Source organism: Camelina sativa, chromosome 11 (genome assembly GCF_030686135.1).
Source record: "Camelina sativa cultivar CO46 ecotype springtype chromosome 11, ASM3068613v1".
Lineage (NCBI taxonomy): Eukaryota > Viridiplantae > Streptophyta > Magnoliopsida > Brassicales > Brassicaceae > Camelina > Camelina sativa.
Genome location: NC_141890.1, coordinates 41279518 through 41300698, shown reverse-complemented (window position 1 = coordinate 41300698; position 21181 = coordinate 41279518). Strand labels below are relative to the sequence as shown.

Here is a 21181-nt window from a genome sequence, read left to right as displayed (position 1 = left end):
TAGACAAGGGGATCCACTGTCCCCTAATCTTTTTATTCTCTGTGCAGAGAATATGAGTCATCTTATAAAAACTAGAGTGAAAGATGGAGATATAAAAGGTGTGAAAATTGGAAACGGAGTACCTACAATTACTCATCTCCAATTTCCAGACAATTCTCTTTTCTTTTGTCAAGCGAATGCTAGAAATTGCAAAGCAATTAAGGAAGCTTTTGAGGTATATGAGTACTATTCAGGACATATGATAAACACAGCAAAATCAACGATAACATTTGGCTCACATGTTCATGGTACAACTCAAAATCGACTTAAACACATACTGAAGATCCCGAACCAGGGTGGTGGAGGGAAATACCTAGACCTTCTGGAACAGTTTGGGAGAAAGAAATCAGATATGTTCAAGTGTATCATTGATAAAGTATGCCAAAGAACGTCAACTTGGAGTACTAGACGACTAACACAGGCTGGGAAAGAGATAATGCTCAAATCTGTTACCTTAGCAATGCCTGTTTACTCTATATCTTGCTTCAAACTGCCACAAGGTGTCATTTCTGAGATTGATTCAGTCTTGCAAAAATTTTGGTGGAGAAAAAGTAATAGTGAAAGAGGGATTCCATGGATAGCTTGGCAAAGAATGCAATATTCAAAGAAAGAAGGGGATTTTGGATTCAAAAACTTATCCAAATTTAATGATGCTCTCCTCGCTAAACAAGCATGGCGCTTAATTCAACATCCAGATTCTCTGCTTGCAAAAATAATGAAAGCAAGATATTATAGAGATGAATCGATTCTAGATGCAAAAGCAAGAAAAAAGCAATCGTATGGCTGGGCTTCCATACTTGAGGGTTTAAAACTTATCAAGCAAGGATCAAGATACATTATTGGAGATGGAGCCAATACTCGCTTAGACATTGACAATGTCACACCATTCAACCCTCCAAAACCGATCAGAAGTACAAATTCTGATCCCTGCTTGGTTAAGGAATTCATAACTAAAGTTGGAAATCAGCGTTTTTGGAATGAAGAAAAAATATTAACCCATATCCATCCTCAGGATCAGAGCTTACTTAAATCTATATATCTTCCCATTCAAGAAAAGCCAGATAAAATTATTTGGAATTATAATAAATCAGGAAAATATTCAGTTCGCTCGGGATATTGGTTAAGTATGCATAACCAAGATATGGCAATAACACAAGGTCCAATCCCACCAGGTTCTGTCACCCTAAAAACAGAGTTTGGAAACTGAAGATTCTCCCCAAAATTTAACATTTTCTCTGGTGAATGATGTCCAAATCCTTACCAACAATAACTCAACTAAATACTTGAGGAATGAATCTTGACCCAGTATGCCCAAGGTGCTTTCAAGGTGATGAAACAATTGATCATATCTTGTTTTCTTGTTACTATGCTAAAGAGGTTTGGGATCTATCCAACATTCCTATAGATATCTTTTTATCGATGAATTATGATAGTGAAAGAATCCTAAAGGCCTTCTTGGATATGGAAAATATGGCTGAAATAACTGACTCAATTGCCTTAAAAACGATGTGGAGAATGTGGCATTTATGGAAATCAAGAAACAAATACATCTTTGAAGCCCTTACTGTCCAGCCAACGGTACTTACCAACAGAGCTAAGAGTGATGTAGAGGATTGGCTACTTCATAATTCACCTGCTTTTACAGAAGTAACGCCCCAAGTGCATTATCCGAAAACTTGGACGAGACCAATCGCATCAATAGTGAAATTTAACTACGATGCTGCATTTGACAAATACACTAATCAGGTTATATGAGGATGGATAGCCAGGGACGAAAATGGTATCTCAGAAGGCTGGAAATCACAAAATCTTGGTACAACAACATCTCCGTTAGAGCATCTTTATTGGGGGATTCTCTCCCAGCTGCTCTTATTTTTTGGGCAAAATAAAAAATAAAATAAAAACTCAATATTCAGTGCATTAAGCGGAGAAACGTTGCTCAGAGAAGGAACTTGAGCAACGCATCAGCAACACTACGTGGCGTGTTTTGGTTGGTTGTCGGTTTAATTTAAAAAGAAAAAAAATTTGCCAATTTCTTTTCCTTCTTTCGCGATCTCTCTCTTTCTCTTGAAGGCATCCCTAAAACTCATAGTGATTCACCTCAGCAGAATCTAATTCAGCAGTTCCAGGTTAAATTCAAGGAAGTAGAAACTGGTTTCAAGACTTGGCTATCGAAACAATCAATACAAGTGGAAGCCGCCGTAGTCTCAACCATGAGCGGTGTCCAAGGAGCTTTCATTGGTGGTCTCATGGGAACATTTTCTCATGAAACGCCTCAGGCTGGCGTTGACCCTCAAGCCATAGATTCGATGAAACAAGCTCAGGTTTACACATTCATATATAAACCCTTATCCCCATCTTTCAAAAATAAGTTAATGTTGTAATTGAGGTATGAGTGAATTATTTGTGAATGAATCTGTGAATTAATCTGTAATTGTGGACCTTGGGTTCAGGCTTGCAATTTTGCTACCATTACTGGTGTATGCTGGAATTGCTTCTGTAATGAAACAGATTATAGGAAAAGAGGATATTGAATCTGCATAAGTTTCAATTCCTGTGAGCTGCTGCTTCATTCACTAATATTGTAATCTCTTTGTATTAGATGTCTTGATAAGGTTTTGTAATTTGGGATTAGTCTTAAGAGTTTTGTTATCATTAAGAAAAAAATATCGCAAAGCTTGGATTGAGAAGCGGGGGGTCGACTTTAGCTGCTTTGTCCTTGGTTAGTTAAAATTAAAAGTTTGATACTTTGAGTTTTTGCCAAGTTTGAGCAGAAGTCACTCATCCATTGAGGTAATGTTTCGGTTGAGAGATCACTGCTAATTTTTAGCTCTTGTGAATATAACTGAAGATAAACAGAGTTGAGTAGAAGCCGGATTAGGAGAAGTAGCTTGGCGATGAGGTCTCCTGGGAACCTGAATATTCACACTTGAACTTTGAGTAACTACAGATAAACATTGCTAATGTTTCGGTTTAGGAAATTGAAGATTCACACTTGAACTTTGAGCAGAAGCCGGATTAAGAGAACGTTTGCAGAAACCGGATTAGGAGAAGTAACTTGTGGATTTGATGAGGAGGTGACTTGCTCTACATAGCAACGAACTTGAGGTGCTGCATTTTCTCTTTCAATCATGAGCTTGGCCATGAGGTCTCCTAAAAGATTGATGTCAAGCTTATAATCTGCCACAAGTTCTAGTATAACTCTCAATCTTCCAGCGTCTTTGTCTTTAGCTTAAAGGAAGAACCAAACAAAGAATGATAAGCTCTGGTTTATTGGTGGTGGCTAACTGTTTTGTCTCTGCAGAATCAAGAGCTCTGTAAATGAAGAAGTGAAGAGTGATGATCTTGATCTCGACAATGAACTTGGTTTTGCTAAAGACCGCACTATTAGCTGGTACCACTGAACAACTGTTGGGTTTACATACAATTTAATTCAATTAAAGGTTTACGTCGCTGCATACAATTAAGAAACTTGAAATTGTTTACAACTTTTGAATCATAATGATTAAGAAACGTTGATAGGGTTTCTCTAGTGGAAGGTGATTTTGTTTAAAGTTCTTAATGTGTTGTTTTGATTAGTTTAATATTAATTATATAATTAGTTTAATTTTGAGCAACTTAGATGAGTTTCTGGAGTAAAGATGATCTTAGAAGCTTAAGCAAAAACACTATTAGCAGCAATGCAGCAAGCTTGGATAAAAGGACATTCATCTGTTTGTTTTGAAGTAGACTGTCAGTTACTCACAAAAATATTTCATAACACTCACAAAAACATCTACATAGAAGGAATTATTGAAGACATTAGGTCATCTCCAGCGCTAGAAATGGGGAGCGTTACTCAAAAACACAATAATAATAATATTTTAACTGTATAGTTATATTTTTTAATTTTTAATTAGAAATGGACCAATCACATAAGCTAATGTATTTGCAACAGGGAGAAAAACGATTCTCCCGGAAGGACTTTGAGCACCACTGTATTTTCTCTCTCTTAGCTTTTTAATATTTTTATTTTGTTTATTTAGAGCAACTGTGGTTAAGTAAACTCCAGTGGCGATGCCCTTAGATGGTGGGAAACACAATTATGCCCTTAGATGGTGGGAAACACAATTTAATTTTGTTCAATAGCTTTTTGTAAGAGATCTTGTAATATTGTTGCTCATCTTTTGGCAAAATTTGGATGTCTTCACTGTATTTTCTATTTTGAATGGTTTAGAGTTTAGATCACCTGTTTGGCTAATGCAACAAATATATTCAGACTATAAATCACTTTTCGACCAAAAAAAAAAATCCCGATCCTTTTTCACTCGGTTACATATCTTCTTTTTTTTATCCATCTATGAGGTTTGAATGTTTTTTTTGAAGTGCTAGTTAAGAATGTATACACATTGTTTGAACAAATACAAAAATTAGTATATAAGCACACAATTGACCAAACCCCTCGTCACTCTATTTTACATGTTCCAATTATAAACAAAGCACATATACCCTCTGCCAACACAATTTTTGACTCACAACAGTTTCCGACGGGGAAAAAAAGAAAGACAAAGCTAACACAAGACACTAGCAAACTAACGACAGAAGAGACTAATGCAAAGCCAACAGAGTGGAGAGGTCTGCAAGCAACTCCATCAGCATTCTTATTAGGATAGACATCAATGTTCCATAGCTCCCGTTCCATGAACTCGTAGATGGGACTACAATGACCCTTCAACTCCAGAAATGGAGAAAAGCCAAGGTAAGGTGATCGATCCGTTTCATTAACAATTTTTTTTAGTAATGCCTATAAAACTGGACCAAAGCTACATGCATGTGTTGTTGGTTGGTTTTTTATTTTTTCTCTAGCTAGTAATTCCAATCCCGTGGTGTCAGCTTCCAAAGCAATGGTCTCAATATCCAGACATGAAAATTAGGTTGTATTAATAAACTAAATTAAAACCAAAGCAATTTGTTGATTTGCCAAATTGCCAATTCTTAATACATTGTGACGTATTTAAACATCTTAGTAAGCCACTTGTAAATTTCAAACATATCATGTCAATGAATCATATTTATTCTCAGTCAGTCCGGTTAGTCAATCACTTGTGCGTAAAGAAATTAGAAGAAAAGGGTTATTACAAAGAAAAAAATGGCCAGCAAAGGATCATCATGTCCCGACCTTTAATATTAATTTTTTTGTTTTGTTTTTGCGTGTCTTCCATATTGTATAACCCGTAGAGTACTGCATGAAAATTACATTTATTTGTTAGTATTATATATAGTCATTGCTGGTCCGATATTATTGGATGCCCTACGCCTAACCCGGTTTAGAGGCCTTAGAACAATGTTTTTTACTCTTTATATTAAAGAAAATAAAAATTTTGGACCTCTTTTTAATAGATTTACACTAAAAATTAAAAAACAAATTGACCCAAATTCATACTAAAATCTAATTTTTGGAGCAAAAATCTATTAATTTTCTATAAAACTGAATATTTTTCAATAGACTTACTTAGATAAATCTTAAAAAAAAGACCTTAATTACTAAAGAAAAAAAAATTTGGGACCTGAAGCCTTTGCTTGGGTAGCTTCTCCTATGGACCGGTCTTGTATATAGTGGTACTTGAAGAATGTGGAATTAAGTATAAGTATATATAACCTAGCCAATTCACAAACATATACATAATGTGTTATTCATAACAACATTCATGTTCTTCTTCTGACTCCTAGAATCTGAAAAGTAAACGAAGCGAGCATACCATTATGCATTCATCATTTCATCTAGCTAAGATATATAATTAATAATAATATGTATAATCTTTTAGTGATATAACTAGTGTTAACTAGTGATAAGATGGGGTAAAAAGAGAGAGTTATTGGCTAACCACGTATATAATATATTAAGTTGGCAACCACATCATTAAATATGATTTGTTTAAGATTATCGAGAATGAGAGGAGTTCCAAACTTTCCTATAGAGCCGGAACGAAGCAGACCAGCTAGCTGTATGTGTTTGACCTTGTTAGTTTAATTAACTATAGGAAGTGTTTTTAATTTCATTTTAATATTCTAATTTCACTATGTTCATATTCTCATTAATTATTTTAAAGAAAATAAAAACCAGTTTTCAACTCAAAAGACAACTGTAACCATTTTATTTCGGCTGAGTTTATGACAATTATAAAATGCGTTGTGTGTCGAGGGGACAAATAAATTTTCAATAGTTAAATCATACTATAATAATTATCTTACTTAACATTAATAATATATACATGTACTCTAAGAAACTATGATTTTATATGTTATTAAACAAAAATGTTAAGTGTTTTCAAAACCGATTAATTTGGAGGTCTTTTAGGTGCTAGCCCACTACTCAATTTTTCATCGAACAAAAAATTATATTCGATGTTCATCTAGGCATAGAGTTTATGTGCGCGTATACTACATTTTCGAAATTTAATTCTTTAACTTTTGGTAAACAAAATTTAATCTCTATTAACCTTTACAAAATTGTTCCGCACTCAAATCTTATGCATTACTTATGTTCTAATCTTATTAACTTTTGAGACTTCTTTGGTTTTGGTTTTTCTTCTAACCTTTTTCGATTGTTATCGTACGATAACTTACCACCTAAGGTGGTGGATTCTCATTTCGCACTCAAGGAGTGTTTAACCAATTTTAAAATCTTAATGTTAAATTAAGCATTCTAATTTCCCTAATTTTTGCAATAAATATATAATCCCATCAAGATGGACGAACAAGAACAATCTCGAGTTCTTTAAATTATTCACTAACTTTCTTTAGGACCAAACATCTTGAGATGTAGAAATAGTTAGAATAAAAAAGATGGTAGTTGGTTTTAATTATTGCAACGACAAAGATTAATTACCATCTAGATTTATTCGTAAAGAGTTCAACCAAATTATATAAGAATCGTATAGTGGAACTAATATTATAAACAATATCCTGTATAATCTAATAAACCGGCTACCCCTACACATATATATACACACGTATAAAACCTATTCGGAGCACCAAAACGAAACTAAAGTTGTATCCCAATCATCATTTGAAAGTAACTCATGTCTTTGGAACTTCCGGTGTTTGACATTTCGAAGCCTTTAAGCGAGTCATCGTTGTCCTCACTACAAGATGCGTGTAAGGAGTGGGGTTTCTTCTACGTGACCAACCATGGTGTTTCCGGCGACATGTACCGAAAACTCCGGCGATTCTCCGGTGGAGTTTTTGGTCTAGGAGACGAGGAAAAAATGAAGATGGGAGCGCCTAATTACACTCCCCATTTTATTGCATCTCCTTTCTTCGAAAGCCTCCGTGTATCCGGTCCCGATTTCTACGCCTCGGCCAAGTCTTCCGTGGATGCTTTTTCCGACCAAGCTACCTATGAAGAGTTCAGGTAATACATACATCATATATACAGTATATATATATAGTGTATATTTTAAAAATATATAAATGACATGCTTGTTGACATTTTCTTTGGCAACCCTCAAAACGATGCCATTTAATGAGTTGGATTTAAAAAATCGTTCCATATTTTTCATTTTTTTAATAAGGAATGCAACTATAATTAAGCTGCCTTCTGAACCAATTTATATGCAATCCACCTTTTGCTAGATGTTCATACCATCCTCTAATGACTTCAAAAGGATCAGACTGGACGTTCTCGTATTGTTTATAAAGTGTTTACATAATTCAACTTATTTGTCCTCCTAGAGAATGTTCATGCAAATTGTTTTTTCCTGCAGGATTTTTTTTTAATAAAGAAGATATGCATATATAAATAGTAATTTATAAAACCGATTTGTGACAATAAATAGGATTGTCAAAAAAAAAAAAAATAATAATAACGAAAAACAAGTATGATTCCAAGTTCCAACTATAATGGTCACTCTTTATATCACAAGTGCGCATTGCATATTTGCATCCTCTTTTAGCATTTATGCATGCACTCATATATTCTCTGTGATACATTAAATAAACAAAAGTGAAAGTTAATTAGGGATATCGTTTTGATGAGTTTTAACCATTTCTGTATGGTTTATTCTAGTAGGACCGGTCCTCTTGTGTTGCGGACACTTTACTTCATAGAACCACACTGAAAATGTAAGACAATAGTAATTATAGTTGACCGGTCCATCTTGAATCTATATTATTAGGTTGGTTCTATATTGTAAATCATGTGAAGAGTCTTAAATAGGTGTATTTAAGACTTCATTTTTATTTTCCTAAATAAGTTACATGAATGTTGAGTCGTTGACACCAAACCGATGTTTACACTGTTGAATATATGATTTTTTTTTTTAATTTGAAGTGGGTTGATGAAAGAATATGGAGAAAAGATGACGGAACTATGCGAGAAGATAATGAAAGCAATCCTCTCTAGCTTCGGAGACGATCTTATTAACAAATATTACGAATCTGAGTTTGGAAAATGTCATGGCTACTTCAGGATCAACAACTACACAATCCCTTCAGAACAAGATGATCATCATCATCATCACAACGATGATCAAGATTTGATCGAAGGGCTAGGAATGCACACCGACATGAGTTGCATCACGATCGTTGATCAAGACGACATCGGAGGTCTTCAAGTCAGATGCAAAGACGGGGTTGGTATGATGGATATTAACCCTAAAGACGAAGCTCTCGTCGTCAACGTCGGAGATTTGTTGCATGCATGGACCAATGGACGGCTGAGATCGTCTCAGCACAGAGTTGTCTTGAAACGACGTGGTTTCGTCGGTAACAGATTCTCACTAGCTTTCTTCTGGTGCTTCGACGATGAGAAAGTCGTGTTTACCCCTGATGAAGTCGTGGGATGCTGTGAAGGTATGAGGATGTTTCGGTCATTTAAATGTGGGGATTACTTGAGGTTCAGAGAGAGTAATGAGAAAGGCAAGTTCGAGAAGGTTGGGGACACGGTCGAAGACTTTGCACGAATTGAATTGGGTTGAATCGTTAATTACTTTTTCTTTTCCTAAAGTGAAATAATATTAATAATTTTTTTTTTGATATCAAGTAAAAATTATATAAATAGAGTAATTTCGTTTATTCTACAGTATATCAAAACATCATTTATTATAAATTTAAAACAATTTTACTAGTAATAAAAACATTAGAAAATAGTACTATACTAGATATGGACCGTGCGATGCACGAATTATGTTTAGTTTCTAATTTATATATTATATATAATTGTAAAAGATAAATTTATGTGTGTTTATTAGGGATGTCTATAATTTTGTTTTACATATTGTTACTATTGCTTTAAATTAGAATATATATATATATTTTTTATGTTAATTATCAAATAACATATTATTTAAATAACTATTAACCAAGCAATCATGATATCCCATTGTTTGTATCACTTATGTTTCTTTGATATATTTTAAATAAAACTTATCCTATAAATGAGTTAAAACCAAATTTAAATAATTGTTTAAAAACCTATTGTTATGCATAGAATTATTAAAAAATGAAAATCAAATTCAGTCTTCAATTCTTTGTTTCTTCCTTTGATCATCCATTGGTTCTTGACGTTCTTTACGGGTTTTACGTTTGGTTCTACAATTGACATCGTCTTCACTTGTCTAAACACATAAAAACAAACCATTTTTATATGTTAAATGAAATAATCTATTGTATTTAGCAAAATTTACACATCATAATATATATATATGTTATTTACCTTTGTTTGGTCTATAATCTCCGTGACTGTAAAAGTTTGATATGATGCATCAAAATCATACTTTTTAATTTGAATTTCGAATAAATAAGTTTTTCCAACAATAGAATGCACACATGTAGGAACGTCCTCTAACTCCTGTTCGCCCAGCTCATTTTTTATCTATGTGAATAATAGGATAACAATTAATTTAATTACAAATTTTAATATATTAATCCATAAAATAATATATTTTATATAATTTAGAGCTCTTACGATTTCTGCAGTCGATGATTTTTTCTGCCTCTTTATCAAATATAACAAAAGTTGCTTTGACCTTGACTTTTGTTGATAGTCATTGCATAGCAAACTCGTACAGGAAATTGTGGTCTTTTTAGTTTGAAAGGCCATTTTGCATATGTTGGTCTGAGACTTATTCTAGGAATAAGAACCCGTTTACCCACATGAGTTCCCGTAAGTATCTCTGCTTCAATAATCCTCTTGCCTAGGCGAGTTATTATTAATCTTGTACCATTGCAAAGTCCCTCACGTTGATTAATATTCCTTAGTAGCATGATTGGTGCATTGACCTTCAGATCCAGTTTATGATTAGGAATTCCTGAAAATTTCAAAGTATTTAAAAAATCAGTAGAGTAAAGAATGTGTTGATTTGTCACTTCTTCTTTGTCGTCACCGATGGTATCAGCGCTTAAATACTCTTTTTGCTCTCCTTTTAAGCATGATAACATGTAGTTATTCACTTCATCTACCATCTCATTTCTTGGAGTAAGAATTGCTCGCTCAATCAAATAATCCTTGTCTTTAAATTTAACATCAAAATCCTGGTATATAGACTTCCCAATGCGATCAACAGAATCTCCATTGTTTTCCAAAAGCAGCTTATTTTCTATTTTCACTATACCAATTTCATCATTTGACGTTCTATATTTTGCTGGTTTAGGTGTTGTGCCATCACCAATACCTAATAACCATTTTGCAAAATCTTTTTCCGCCTGGTGTAACCTCATATTTTCCTCAAGAGTGAATAGAGAGCAATAGTTCCATATATATGAACGGTTGATTGTTGCCATAACAGTTTCTTGTCTAGTTCCTTGTGGTATAACTGGTAGAATTTGTCTAAAATCACCACCAAGAAGCACTGTTTTTCCGCCAAAGGGTTTATTTGCTGCATCTGGATTTGCGACTAATAGTACATCTCGTAAACTCTTATCAAGAGCTTCGACCGCAAACCGATGGCACATAGGTGCTTCATCCCAAATGATAAGATCTGTTTTCTCTAGTAATTCTGCACGCATTGAATTACGGCTTATGTTACATATACTATCTTGATGAAGATCTATAGGGATCTTGAAACGCGAATGTGCAGTTCTGCTGTTAGGTAATAGTATAGCTGCAATTCCGGATGAAGCCACTGGTAGTACAATTTTCCCTTGTGATCTTAATCTTGAGATTATTGTCTTGTACACATATGTCTTCCCAGTTCCTCCTGGTCCGTTGAGAAAAAACAATTTTCCTCTCCCATGGTCAATTGAGTTGATAACAGCACCATATACTTCCTTCTGCTTATCATTCAATGTTTGTATTAACTTGCAATATTCTTCTTCTTCTTTAGGAATATTGTAACTCTTTTCATCATTGTGCATCGAGTTTTTCATTTTCTTCAATAATTCCTTGCCTGGTCTTGGCATATCTTCAAAATCAGTCAATGATCTATCGTTCTGTGCTAAAATTCTCTCGATTTCTATAAGTGTATAACTTTGTAACTCTTCATCAGAGAATCGTTGATCACTAAAGTTGAATGTCTTTCTTTGATAATCAGGAATGTCCTCAGCTAGGTGTCGCCAACAATGCTCCCATAAAGTATGTGGACTACTCAATTCGCAGTAAAGTGACAATGTCACAAAGAGATGGCGAAGCTGAATTGGAAATGCATATTGCGCTGCTTCGTCCATGGCCTCCCATTCAGAATCACCATTTAACATTCCTCTTGCATAACATGCCGCTTTGAATAATTTGTGTTTTACATTATCAACGGTTAGTAAATCATCAAAGCTTGTCGGCCCTTTTACTTTCATTAGCAGCATTCTCAAGTAATACAAGTCTCCTGCTGTTGGATGAATATTTATTATTCTTCCTATGCTGAATCCTTTCTTCCTTTCTGACCATGTTTTCTCATCTGAATCCCACACATATTTTGTAGGGAATTGAATATATGTAAGTTCTCGTGCTTCAGGATAAAGTAAGTTCATATGAAAGTATTCCGTAAGCATTTTTTTCTGGATGCCATCTTTTGACATAATGTATTGTAGACTGATCCCTTCGGGGTAAACGATTCTCTGCTGGCCTGGTAGGTGTAATTGTAGTCTTGTTACTGCCAGTTTTCGTTCATGTATTTCGAATGCAAAAATTCGCCAAGTAGCTTCACATGCAGAGAGGTAACGACACTCCAATTAGTTTTTTTATCTCATTGATCTCTTCCTATGATTCCTTATCTCCTTTATTTTGATCCAATGTTTGTTGTTTCTCTATCTTCATTGTCGCCATGTCTACTCCTTTTGTGATATATTTGAAAAGATATTTTATGGCAGATGACCTACTGCACCATTCTACGTTGATGTGAGCTTTGTATTTTTTTAGGAGGGCAAGATTGTGAGGCACAACGTAGCGATTATCAAGCATTGTGTTGCCTTTCATGACGAATTTTGTTTCATCAAATCTCCTACGGTAAGTAATATAGCCAGCTTCACTGATACTTGTGCTGTCATTGTATGGTCTTGGAAATTTTTTGGTGCACTTGTTATCATCCATACACTTTGGCCCGCATGGTCCATGCATCATTTGTTGTTCAACCAATAGGAAACCCTCTGGATCTTCTTCTTTATCTGGTAACCCAGAAGTAATAAAACTATCAATATCTTCTGGAGTTGGATTTTGTTTTGACTCTTGTAGCCATAAAAGCATATGTGCATGAGGAAGTCCTCTTTTTTGGAATTCAATTGTGTGAACAACTGGTTATTTTTTAAAAAAACATAGGAAAATAAATTAGTGTTTTGCAAGAAATAATAATTTTGATAATATTTTGTAATAAAGTAAATAGTACCTGCTGTGATAGGACCGAAGAAGACACCATCTTGTAGATCCTTAAAAAGTTTTTCTAATTTCATTTTAAATACACGACATTCAATGTTAGGTCTATCATATGCATTCTCGTTACCAGCCATTTTAATATGATCAATCACTTCTTCCCACTTTGGATTTGCAGTTATTGTAATGAAAAGGTCTAGATTTCCATACCATCTGCATAGTGCCATTGCATCTCGATAATTTTCTACCATGTATCTCGAGCCGCCTATGAAGGAAGATGGTAGAATTATTCTATTGCCTAATTTTTTTGAATCTGCATCCCCTTGTACAATTGCATCACATACATTATTGTACAAATCAGCTCTAAGTTTTTTCTGATTGAACTGATAAAAGTCCATACGTTCTTGTTCAATAGCAGTATATGCATCAACCACATATTGGTGGAAAAGACGGTCTGAACGGACTATTGTTCCTGGAGATGTTAACCTGGTATGTATTTGATATGCATAATACTCTCGCATTGTAACATATGACCTCTTAGTAGCATTTCCTTCTGAGCTATATGGAATAGTTTTCTCAATATAACCTTGTTCACCATATGGAAACAACAAAGGGTATTGTAGTGACATGTATGATGGATGCAAAAAACTGATGTACTGTGGTTTGTCCTTCCTAGGTTGCACTATAATATCTCTGTCAGAATTAGGGATAAACATGTCACCCACAATAAGTCCAGCAATCTCGTCTCCTTGTGGAAGGTCAAATTGTCTGCCACGTTCTTTATTTTTCAATAGCCTAATGGAAAATACTTCTTTAGATCCAGATTCGTATCTATCTCTAGCTATTCTGAACACTTTAGCTAAGTCATTATATTCATCAAGCATTTTTATCAATCCACTCAGAATTCCTTCATCTAACTCATTATTTTTTCCTTTGGCAAGTGCATTGAGACGGTTTTGAACTTCATGAGCAGTATCATATACATATAGCTGTGCAAAACGTGGAAGATCTCCTTCAACTGGTAGCAGTGATCCAATTTTGTGGTAATTCTGACCATGCATACGAAAAGTAAAAGGACCATTTCCTGAATTGATATCGTTATCTATTTTTCCACCCATTAATGTAAAAGTAAGCATTGATTTATATTCTCGTATATTGTTTCGAAACGATGCCGACCGTGACAGTAAGTCATCTAAGTAAGTTGGAGGTGGTCGCGATTGTTGCAAGACAACTCGTCCTTGTTGACAACAAATCTAGAATTTCAACACTTTTCCACTCTGTTTTAGACTTTCAGATTTCCATACCAAAACCTCACAATAATTACATATGACCAAATCATTGTCTTTTTCTTAATTCTTTTCTGGAAAAAAAATAATACACTTTTTAGCTTAGTTACAAATTTTTTTAATCCATAGAAAGAAAAATATCTTGGAACAATAATTACGTAAAGCCTCTATAATTACGAAGCACGATTTGTCACACTCAAGTTAAAAATAAGCCTCTATATACACGTTATACCTTAATAATTACGTGTAAGGTTACATAATTTGAATTCTTACCATATTTTTTTGCCCTTTTTGCTCTTAAAGATCTTCGTTTTGTGTCTATAACATGATTATCTTGGTTCTTATCAAGACATAAATTCGATGGTGTTGACTGCTTGCTAGTTCGAGCTACTTTTGAAAAATATCTTTTGTTGTAAATCTTGCGGATAAGTTTTTTGGATCAGATGGAAGTATTCAAAAATTGTATAAGCGAAATATAATAAGCTCTTAGATGGAGGTGTTTACAAATTGTATAAGACAAATTCAATAAAAAGTCCTTACCATCGTTTAAGTTGCAAAGTTGTAATTTGTGTACCCTATATTTTGGTAATCAATGTTAGATAATGAAAAAAAAAACAAAAAATTAAAACAATATGATGTCTATTATTCATAGATGTGAAAATAGTTAGAGAGGTGGATGTAATCGAAGATATATGTGTAGCATTATATAAATATTGTACTTACACATTGATTTAGTTTGTCTACCCATATTTGAAGTGTAGTTAAATCCAGCTTTATATGAGGTTCATCTGCAAGTATCTTTTCCATCATAACAATCTGATCATCACTCACGATACCCCGTTTTCTTTTGCTAGCATGGTTTTCCGATGTCTCTTTGGTGTTCATGATTTTCTAGTGTATTCAAGGTTTTGATTTGATATGGGATAACACTTAGTAGACATCTTTATATAATAAGATATATGCTCAATTTCCTTATAGTGATAGGTAAATATTTTTTAAACTTTTTTGTTTCTAGAAAGCGTGGCCAATATTAGGTAGAATAGTAAAAATCAAATATAATTGACATATTTTGTTTCTAGAAACGTGGCCAATATCACGTAGAATAATACTATTACGAAGAATATATAATAAAATGATGAATAATAAATCCGGGCTATGTGTACAGATTAACTAACACATATTTATATCACGTTGATTGTCTTAACAGAGTAGGATAGTAAAATAGTAAAAATCAAAATAATTAACATATTTATATTTGACAGGTGTCAACATCTTATCAATATATTTGACACGTGTCACGATCTTGTTAATTAGTAATTTTGACATTGAATTTTATATAATAAGATAAGTAATCATTAGTTCTTTTTTTCTTTGTGGAAAAATGTTATCCATCTATCCATTTTTTTGGGTAAAATAAATATTGTGAAATATACAATATTTATAAATAATATATATTAAATATATTTAATTATTTTAAGATACATTCAATAATAATTAACAAAATATTATGACTAACATATTAATTGTAAACTAAAATTTTTATCAGGTTTTGATCAAAAGACATATTTAATTATTATGTAAAACTAATTTTTATAGTAAAATTTTATCAAATTGATCAAAAGACACAAACTACAATATAATGTACAATATATTTTTACGTCAAGCAGAGGAAGATCACTACTGAAAATACTTAATAGTCACAAAAAAAACAAAAAGAACATAGTTAATTCATTTTTAGTGTGAAGCAAAAAAGTAATTACCATATTTATAAATTTACCATTTTAATTTTATCAGTTAATGCCTTAATGGCCTGGAAGTAGTGAATTATGAACAGAAGAAAACACTTTTTTTTTGGCAGATTAAAACAGGCTATTTTTAGATTTTCTCATTATTTAAATTGAAGCAAACTCATTAAAAAATAAAAAATGAAAGCAAATAAGATTAGTTATAAATTGACATAATCATGTAAGGTATTTAACGCTTAAAACTAATTTGTTTAATGTATTTAATTAATATTATTTAAAAATTCTATCAATAGTTTTAAGTTCTTATAGATTTTAAAATAGAAAAGAGTTTGACAAGATATAAGCAAAACAAAAAAAATAGACAAAATATAAGCATAATATAAACAAAAATAATACAACAAACAAATATATATGTTCAAATTTGAATCTTCAAACAAAAATAGATGGTTATCAATTACCAACTGTACAAAAAATGTGAGAGTATGAAACAATAAAAGATGATTATGTTTTTTATTTATTTCCAACAATATAGTTCCAAATTATAGGAATATGTATGTTTTCCCTTTCTTGTTTTTTTTTAACAAAAGATTAGCTTAAACGAGCCAATTAGAAGAGAAATCAAAGATCATATATTATGATCATTCTCTCCACTTCTTTTTTTTCTATTATTTGATTAATTTTCTTTTCACCAACATTTTGCCACAGTAAAATAGATTTATAAATATATATAAAAAACAGTTATATAAATAATTTAATTCATTGTTTAAACCATGTTCATCACATACATATACAAATTTCAAAAAATATATATACATCATTGTATTCTTTCAGTTAATAACACACCAAACTATACATTAGAAAGAAAAAAAGATGGACATGGTTTAAGTAATGCTATCAAGTCGAAAGTCCTTGAGAATTACGAAAAATTATTTTGGAGTCTATTAAATCCCAATTTAAGCATTTGTATCCTCGCTTTTAGTTCATAGGTGTCACAACCATTCAACATAATTTTAGAAAACGTTTTTTTTCAAATATTCACAAAAATATGGTAATGAATATAACCTCATGACATGTATTTTCATAGAGGCTGAATTGAAAATGAATATAAATTTGTAGTCCAAGAATACCACAAAACACAAACATTTAAAATAATTTTTAATTATAATTTAAGGATTTTGTTTAGTAGTTTTGATATAGAATTTAGTTTTTAGGGTTTAGGTTTAATTATATTGAGGCTTTAAGATTTAATTTTGAAGGAGCTTGTTTTATTTTCATCGGATTATCAGAATAAAATAAAATTTAGTTGTATTTAAGAAAACAAAACTAATGATGGTATATTTGTAATAAAAACTCATTTAGTGGTGTGTTTGAGTCTTTGAGAATAGCTCTATATATTAATATACTAATATTTCACAACAATCATCAAACAAACTTTATATCTTAAAGGCTATTTGGGCTTCCTATGGGCCTAATTTCTGCTCTAGCCCACCAGAGTTAAGCCGCCTCTGTTCAATTTAAGGATTCTCAATGTAATTTACTAATTTTGTAATATTGTGTCGTCGTCAATCTCGTTGTACTCGTCTTAACCTTCGATAAAATCTCTCGCATCCGCCTTCTCCTAGATCTGAAACCCTAATTCTTGAGTTTCGCTATGGCGTCCGCCGAATTAAACAATTCCAATTCTGATTCGCATACCCTAGAGCAGCCTCCTCCTCCCTCCAACGGAGACACTGCTCCACTCGCATCGGATCATTTGAATCCGGATTCCGTGGCTCTAAACGGTTCTTCTGCTCCTAATCCAGACACTAACGGCTCAGTAGCAAAGCCTGAGCTCTTACGCCCTTTGATATCGGAGAACGGTGTTAGCAAGACGCTGAGTGGTAACGATAAAGATCAGTCCGGTGGTGAGGAGGAGACTACAAGCCGGAGGAAGCGTCGGAGCCGGTGGGATCCTCCGCCTTCTGAGTTAAGTAATAACGCTAGTGCTGAAGGTGGTAATGATTCCGGTACTGGGACTAGGAAGCGTAAGTCGAGATGGGCAGATGATGAGCCGAAGACGCAGATTCAGTTGCCTGATTTCATGAAGGATTTCACTGGAGGTATTGAGTTTGATCCTGAGATTCAGGCTTTGAATAGTAGGTTGCTTGAGATTAGTAGGATGTTGCAGTCTGGTATGCCTTTGGATGATAGACCGGAAGGACAGAGGTCTCCTTCACCGGAGCCTGTGTATGACAACATGGGAATCAGGATTAACACTAGAGAGTATAGAGCAAGGGAGAGGTTGAATAGAGAAAGACAAGAAATTATTGCTCAGATTATCAAGAAGAATCCGGCTTTTAAGCCTCCGGCAGATTATAGGCCTCCTAAGCTCCAGAAGAAGCTTTTCATTCCGATGAAGGAGTTTCCTGGTTACAATTTTATTGGTCTGATTATTGGCCCCAGGGGTAATACTCAGAAGAGAATGGAGAGGGAGACAGGTGCTAAAATTGTAATTCGGGGTAAAGGGTCTGTGAAAGAAGGTAGACATCAGCAAAAGAAGGATATGAAATATGACCCTTCAGAAAATGAGGACTTGCATGTTTTAGTCGAGGCTGATACTCAGGATGCTCTTGAAGCTGCTGCGGGTATGGTTGAGAAGCTTCTGCAACCTGTTGATGAGGTGCTGAACGAACACAAGAGGCAACAGCTCAGGGAACTTGCCACGTTGAATGGGACAATAAGGGATGAAGAATTCTGTAGACTGTGTGGTGAGCCTGGACATAGGCAGTATGCGTGTCCGTCTCGTACCAATACCTTTAAGAGTGATGTTCTTTGCAAGATTTGTGGTGATGGTGGACACCCTACTATTGATTGCCCGGTGAAGGGTACTACTGGGAAGAAAATGGATGATGAATATCAGAACTTCTTGGCAGAGTTAGGAGGAACTGTCCCTGAATCTTCTCTCAAACAGAGTGCTACCTTGGCTCTTGGTCCTGGAAGTTCGGGAAGTAATCCTCCATGGGCTAACAATGCAGGGAATGGTGCAAGTGCGCATCCTGGCTTAGGGTCGACTCCGACCAAACCCCCCTCCAAAGAATATGATGAAACAAATCTGTACATTGGGTTTTTACCTCCGATGCTTGAGGACGATGGTTTGATTAATCTGTTTTCATCGTTTGGTGAAATTGTGATGGCAAAGGTAATCAAGGACCGTATAACTGGGCTGAGCAGAGGCTATGGTTTTGTGAAGTACGCTGATGTCCAGATGGCTAATACTGCTGTTCAGTCAATGAATGGATATCGGTTCGAAGGCCGAACACTCGCTGTCAGGATTGCTGGTAAATCGCCACCGCCTACTGCACCTCCAGGACCTCCAACCCCTCAAGCACCAACTCAAGGTTATCCTCCCCCAAACCAGCCTCCTAATGCCTATCCTTCTCAACAGTATGCAACTGGTGGTCAAATGCCACCTCCTGTAGGTTATGCAACAGCTCCAGTTCCTTGGGGTCCTCCTGTTCCCTCCTATTCTCCTTATGCTCCTCCCCCTCCTCCTCCTGGTTCATACCATCCTGTCCATGGTCAACATATGTCTCCTTATGGAATGCAATACCCACCACCACCACCTCCTCACGTGACACAAGCACCTCCACCTGGCACTACTCAAAACCCATCTTCTAGTGAACCCCAACAAAGCTTCCCACCAGGAGTACAAGCTGACAGTGGTGCTGCTACCTCGTCTGTACCACCAAATGTCTATGGTAGCTCAGTCACGACTATGCCTGGACAGCATCCATATATGAGTTATCCGTCTTATTACAATGCTGTTCCTCCACCTCCTCCAGCACCGGCCTCATCTGATCATTCCCAAACCATGGGTAACATGCCATGGGCCAACAATCCGCCTGTCTCAACACCTGACCACACACAAGGACTTGTTAATGCACCTTGGGCACCTAATCCCCCTATGCCGCCCACTGTTGGTTATTCACAGAACACACCCTGGGCTCCGAAACCTCCAGTACCGCCACCTGCAGAGACTCCATCCAGTGTTGGAGATTCCGAGTATGAGAAGTTCATGGCTGAAATGAAGTAGGGCGTGTGTTCTGAGGAGACACTCCGTAGTGGAGAGGTAAGATGTCCTCAACTGATGTTATTCTTTGTTCTCCCCAAAGGTTTTGAAATTTAAATTGGGAATTGAATTAAATGGCTTTGGCGAACTAAAAAAAGAATCAAATGGCTTTCAACATATGATAAAACCTTTTCTTCCTCAACTTTTGCAACGTTTTCAAAATTGTTAATTATCAGTATCATTTTTAGACTTTCGGTTGCAGATGAACCAAGTCTTGCAACAACATGTAGTGATTGCCTTTTTGTCCATTATTTAGTTCTTGAAAGCCGTCCTGCTTATGTTATATCTCTTTTCCTAGTTTTATCACATGATAACTAATTGCTGTTACTCATAAGCCGGTCACTGATGTGTTTGTGAGTATTCCCACAGCTAAAGGAGCATCTGTCCTGGTACTCGATTCTGAAACATAGAATTGGGGGGTTGGATGTTCGAATTATTTCAGTCTACCCTGTTTGCTCTATGTTTAATCAGCAACTCATAATGTGTTTTCTGTCCCATATGGAAACATTTGTTTTAATGTTTCAGTTTTATTTTTTTTTTTTTTTCATTTGACAAGATCTAAACTGCGACTAACTTAGATTCCAAAAGTTTGTCTCTCTTATTGTATATGGCTCATTAACACGAATCTTTGTTTTGTTGATATTGTTAATTTTGTCAGGTGTGATGTTTCTTGGAGCTCTTGTACCCTGATTTCTTACATCTTTCTTGTTGGAAGTTTGGGACTCACCTCTTAACCCTTGCTATGCTGTTGTAAAATATGCAGAGATTCAGGCTGGAAGCTCCCAGTTCAGACAATTGCGGTTTCCAGAAAGGCCATAAGATTTTTATTTTATGTTACTGATAATAATTGCTGCTCTTTTGTAGGACTATATATGTCTGGGGTTCTTGTTTCATTTCATTATACTCATATTTACCGTTGATCAGTGTGTTAAGTCTGTCTTCAGTTCTCTTTTACTCACAATATCTTCTTGTACTGTTTCCATTTGGCACTAAAAACTTTTGGTGGTAATGTAGTGCTAAAGATATATCTATTATCCTTACTGATGCAAGATATAATCCTCTTGCTCTTGAGGTTATCTCTTTTGTTTGTCTTGCCTCTTGTGTGCATAGGGAACTCATCATTTCTCGCAGGAACCTGAAGGCAACAGGGTATGTTGAATTTACATTGGACTTACTGATGCCGATACTTGATAACATCGTTGTTCTCACCTTAATTCAATCTTTATGA

The 21181-nt window shown here is 34.7% G+C and overlaps 4 protein-coding genes across 5 annotated transcripts; 2 read left to right on the top strand and 2 right to left on the bottom strand.

Annotated features, from left to right (window-relative positions):
- The first annotated feature begins 7021 nt into the window (after nucleotides 1-7021).
- LOC104728795 (2-oxoglutarate (2OG) and Fe(II)-dependent oxygenase superfamily protein) lies at nucleotides 7022-9093 on the top strand. Its single transcript, XM_010447726.2, has 2 exons — nucleotides 7022-7432; nucleotides 8351-9093. The coding sequence occupies exons 1-2, from the start codon at nucleotides 7101-7103 to the stop codon at nucleotides 8994-8996; spliced, it is 978 nt and encodes a 325-aa protein (XP_010446028.1). The 5' UTR covers nucleotides 7022-7100; the 3' UTR covers nucleotides 8997-9093.
- A 440-nt stretch (nucleotides 9094-9533) lies between these two features.
- Nucleotides 9534-12027, bottom strand: LOC104728793 (uncharacterized). The gene is made up of 4 exons (XM_087472918.1): nucleotides 10404-12027; nucleotides 10174-10328; nucleotides 9734-9892; nucleotides 9534-9635 (listed from the first exon to the last, which is right to left on the bottom strand). The coding sequence occupies exons 1-4, from the start codon at nucleotides 12025-12027 to the stop codon at nucleotides 9534-9536; spliced, it is 2040 nt and encodes a 679-aa protein (XP_087329044.1).
- Nucleotides 12028-12208: 181 nt separating this feature from the next.
- Nucleotides 12209-13932, bottom strand: LOC104728792 (uncharacterized). The gene is made up of 2 exons (XM_010447724.1): nucleotides 12831-13932; nucleotides 12209-12612 (listed from the first exon to the last, which is right to left on the bottom strand). The coding sequence occupies exons 1-2, from the start codon at nucleotides 13930-13932 to the stop codon at nucleotides 12209-12211; spliced, it is 1506 nt and encodes a 501-aa protein (XP_010446026.1).
- Nucleotides 13933-17384: 3452 nt separating this feature from the next.
- LOC104725639 (splicing factor-like protein 1) lies at nucleotides 17385-20987 on the top strand. Of its 2 annotated transcripts, none has more exons than XM_010444310.3 (2): nucleotides 17385-19953; nucleotides 20612-20987. In XM_010444310.3, exon 1 carries the CDS (start codon nucleotides 17497-17499, stop codon nucleotides 19915-19917), a length of 2421 nt encoding a protein of 806 aa, XP_010442612.1. In that variant the 5' UTR covers nucleotides 17385-17496; the 3' UTR covers nucleotides 19918-19953; nucleotides 20612-20987. The 2 variants fall into 2 exon arrangements, with proteins under 2 accessions (XP_010442612.1, XP_087332297.1); XM_087476171.1 differs by having other exon boundaries at nucleotides 17391-19953; nucleotides 20717-20987.
- Nucleotides 20988-21181: the final 194 nt, after the last annotated feature.

Excerpts from the sequence above, each read along its gene's own strand:
- LOC104728795 (XM_010447726.2), top strand. The coding sequence starts at position 7,101 with ATGTCTTTGGAACTTCCGGTGTTTGACATTTCGAAGCCTTTAAGCGAG. Across the intron at positions 7,433-8,350 it reads GCTACCTATGAAGAGTTCAG|TGGGTTGATGAAAGAATATG; the intron begins GTAATACATACA and ends TTTAATTTGAAG.
- LOC104728793 (XM_087472918.1), bottom strand. The coding sequence starts at position 12,027 with ATGTCAAAAGATGGCATCCAGAAAAAAATGCTTACGGAATACTTTCAT. Across the intron at positions 10,329-10,403 it reads TTTAAGCGCTGATACCATCG|GAATTCCTAATCATAAACTG; the intron begins GTGACGACAAAG and ends TGAAATTTTCAG. Across the intron at positions 9,636-9,733 it reads AGATTATAGACCAAACAAAG|ACAAGTGAAGACGATGTCAA; the intron begins GTAAATAACATA and ends TTATGTGTTTAG.
- LOC104728792 (XM_010447724.1), bottom strand. The coding sequence starts at position 13,932 with ATGGGTGGAAAAATAGATAACGATATCAATTCAGGAAATGGTCCTTTT. Across the intron at positions 12,613-12,830 it reads CTTCGGTCCTATCACAGCAG|ATAAAGAAGAAGATCCAGAG; the intron begins GTACTATTTACT and ends CTGGGTTACCAG.
- LOC104725639 (XM_010444310.3), top strand. The coding sequence starts at position 17,497 with ATGGCGTCCGCCGAATTAAACAATTCCAATTCTGATTCGCATACCCTA.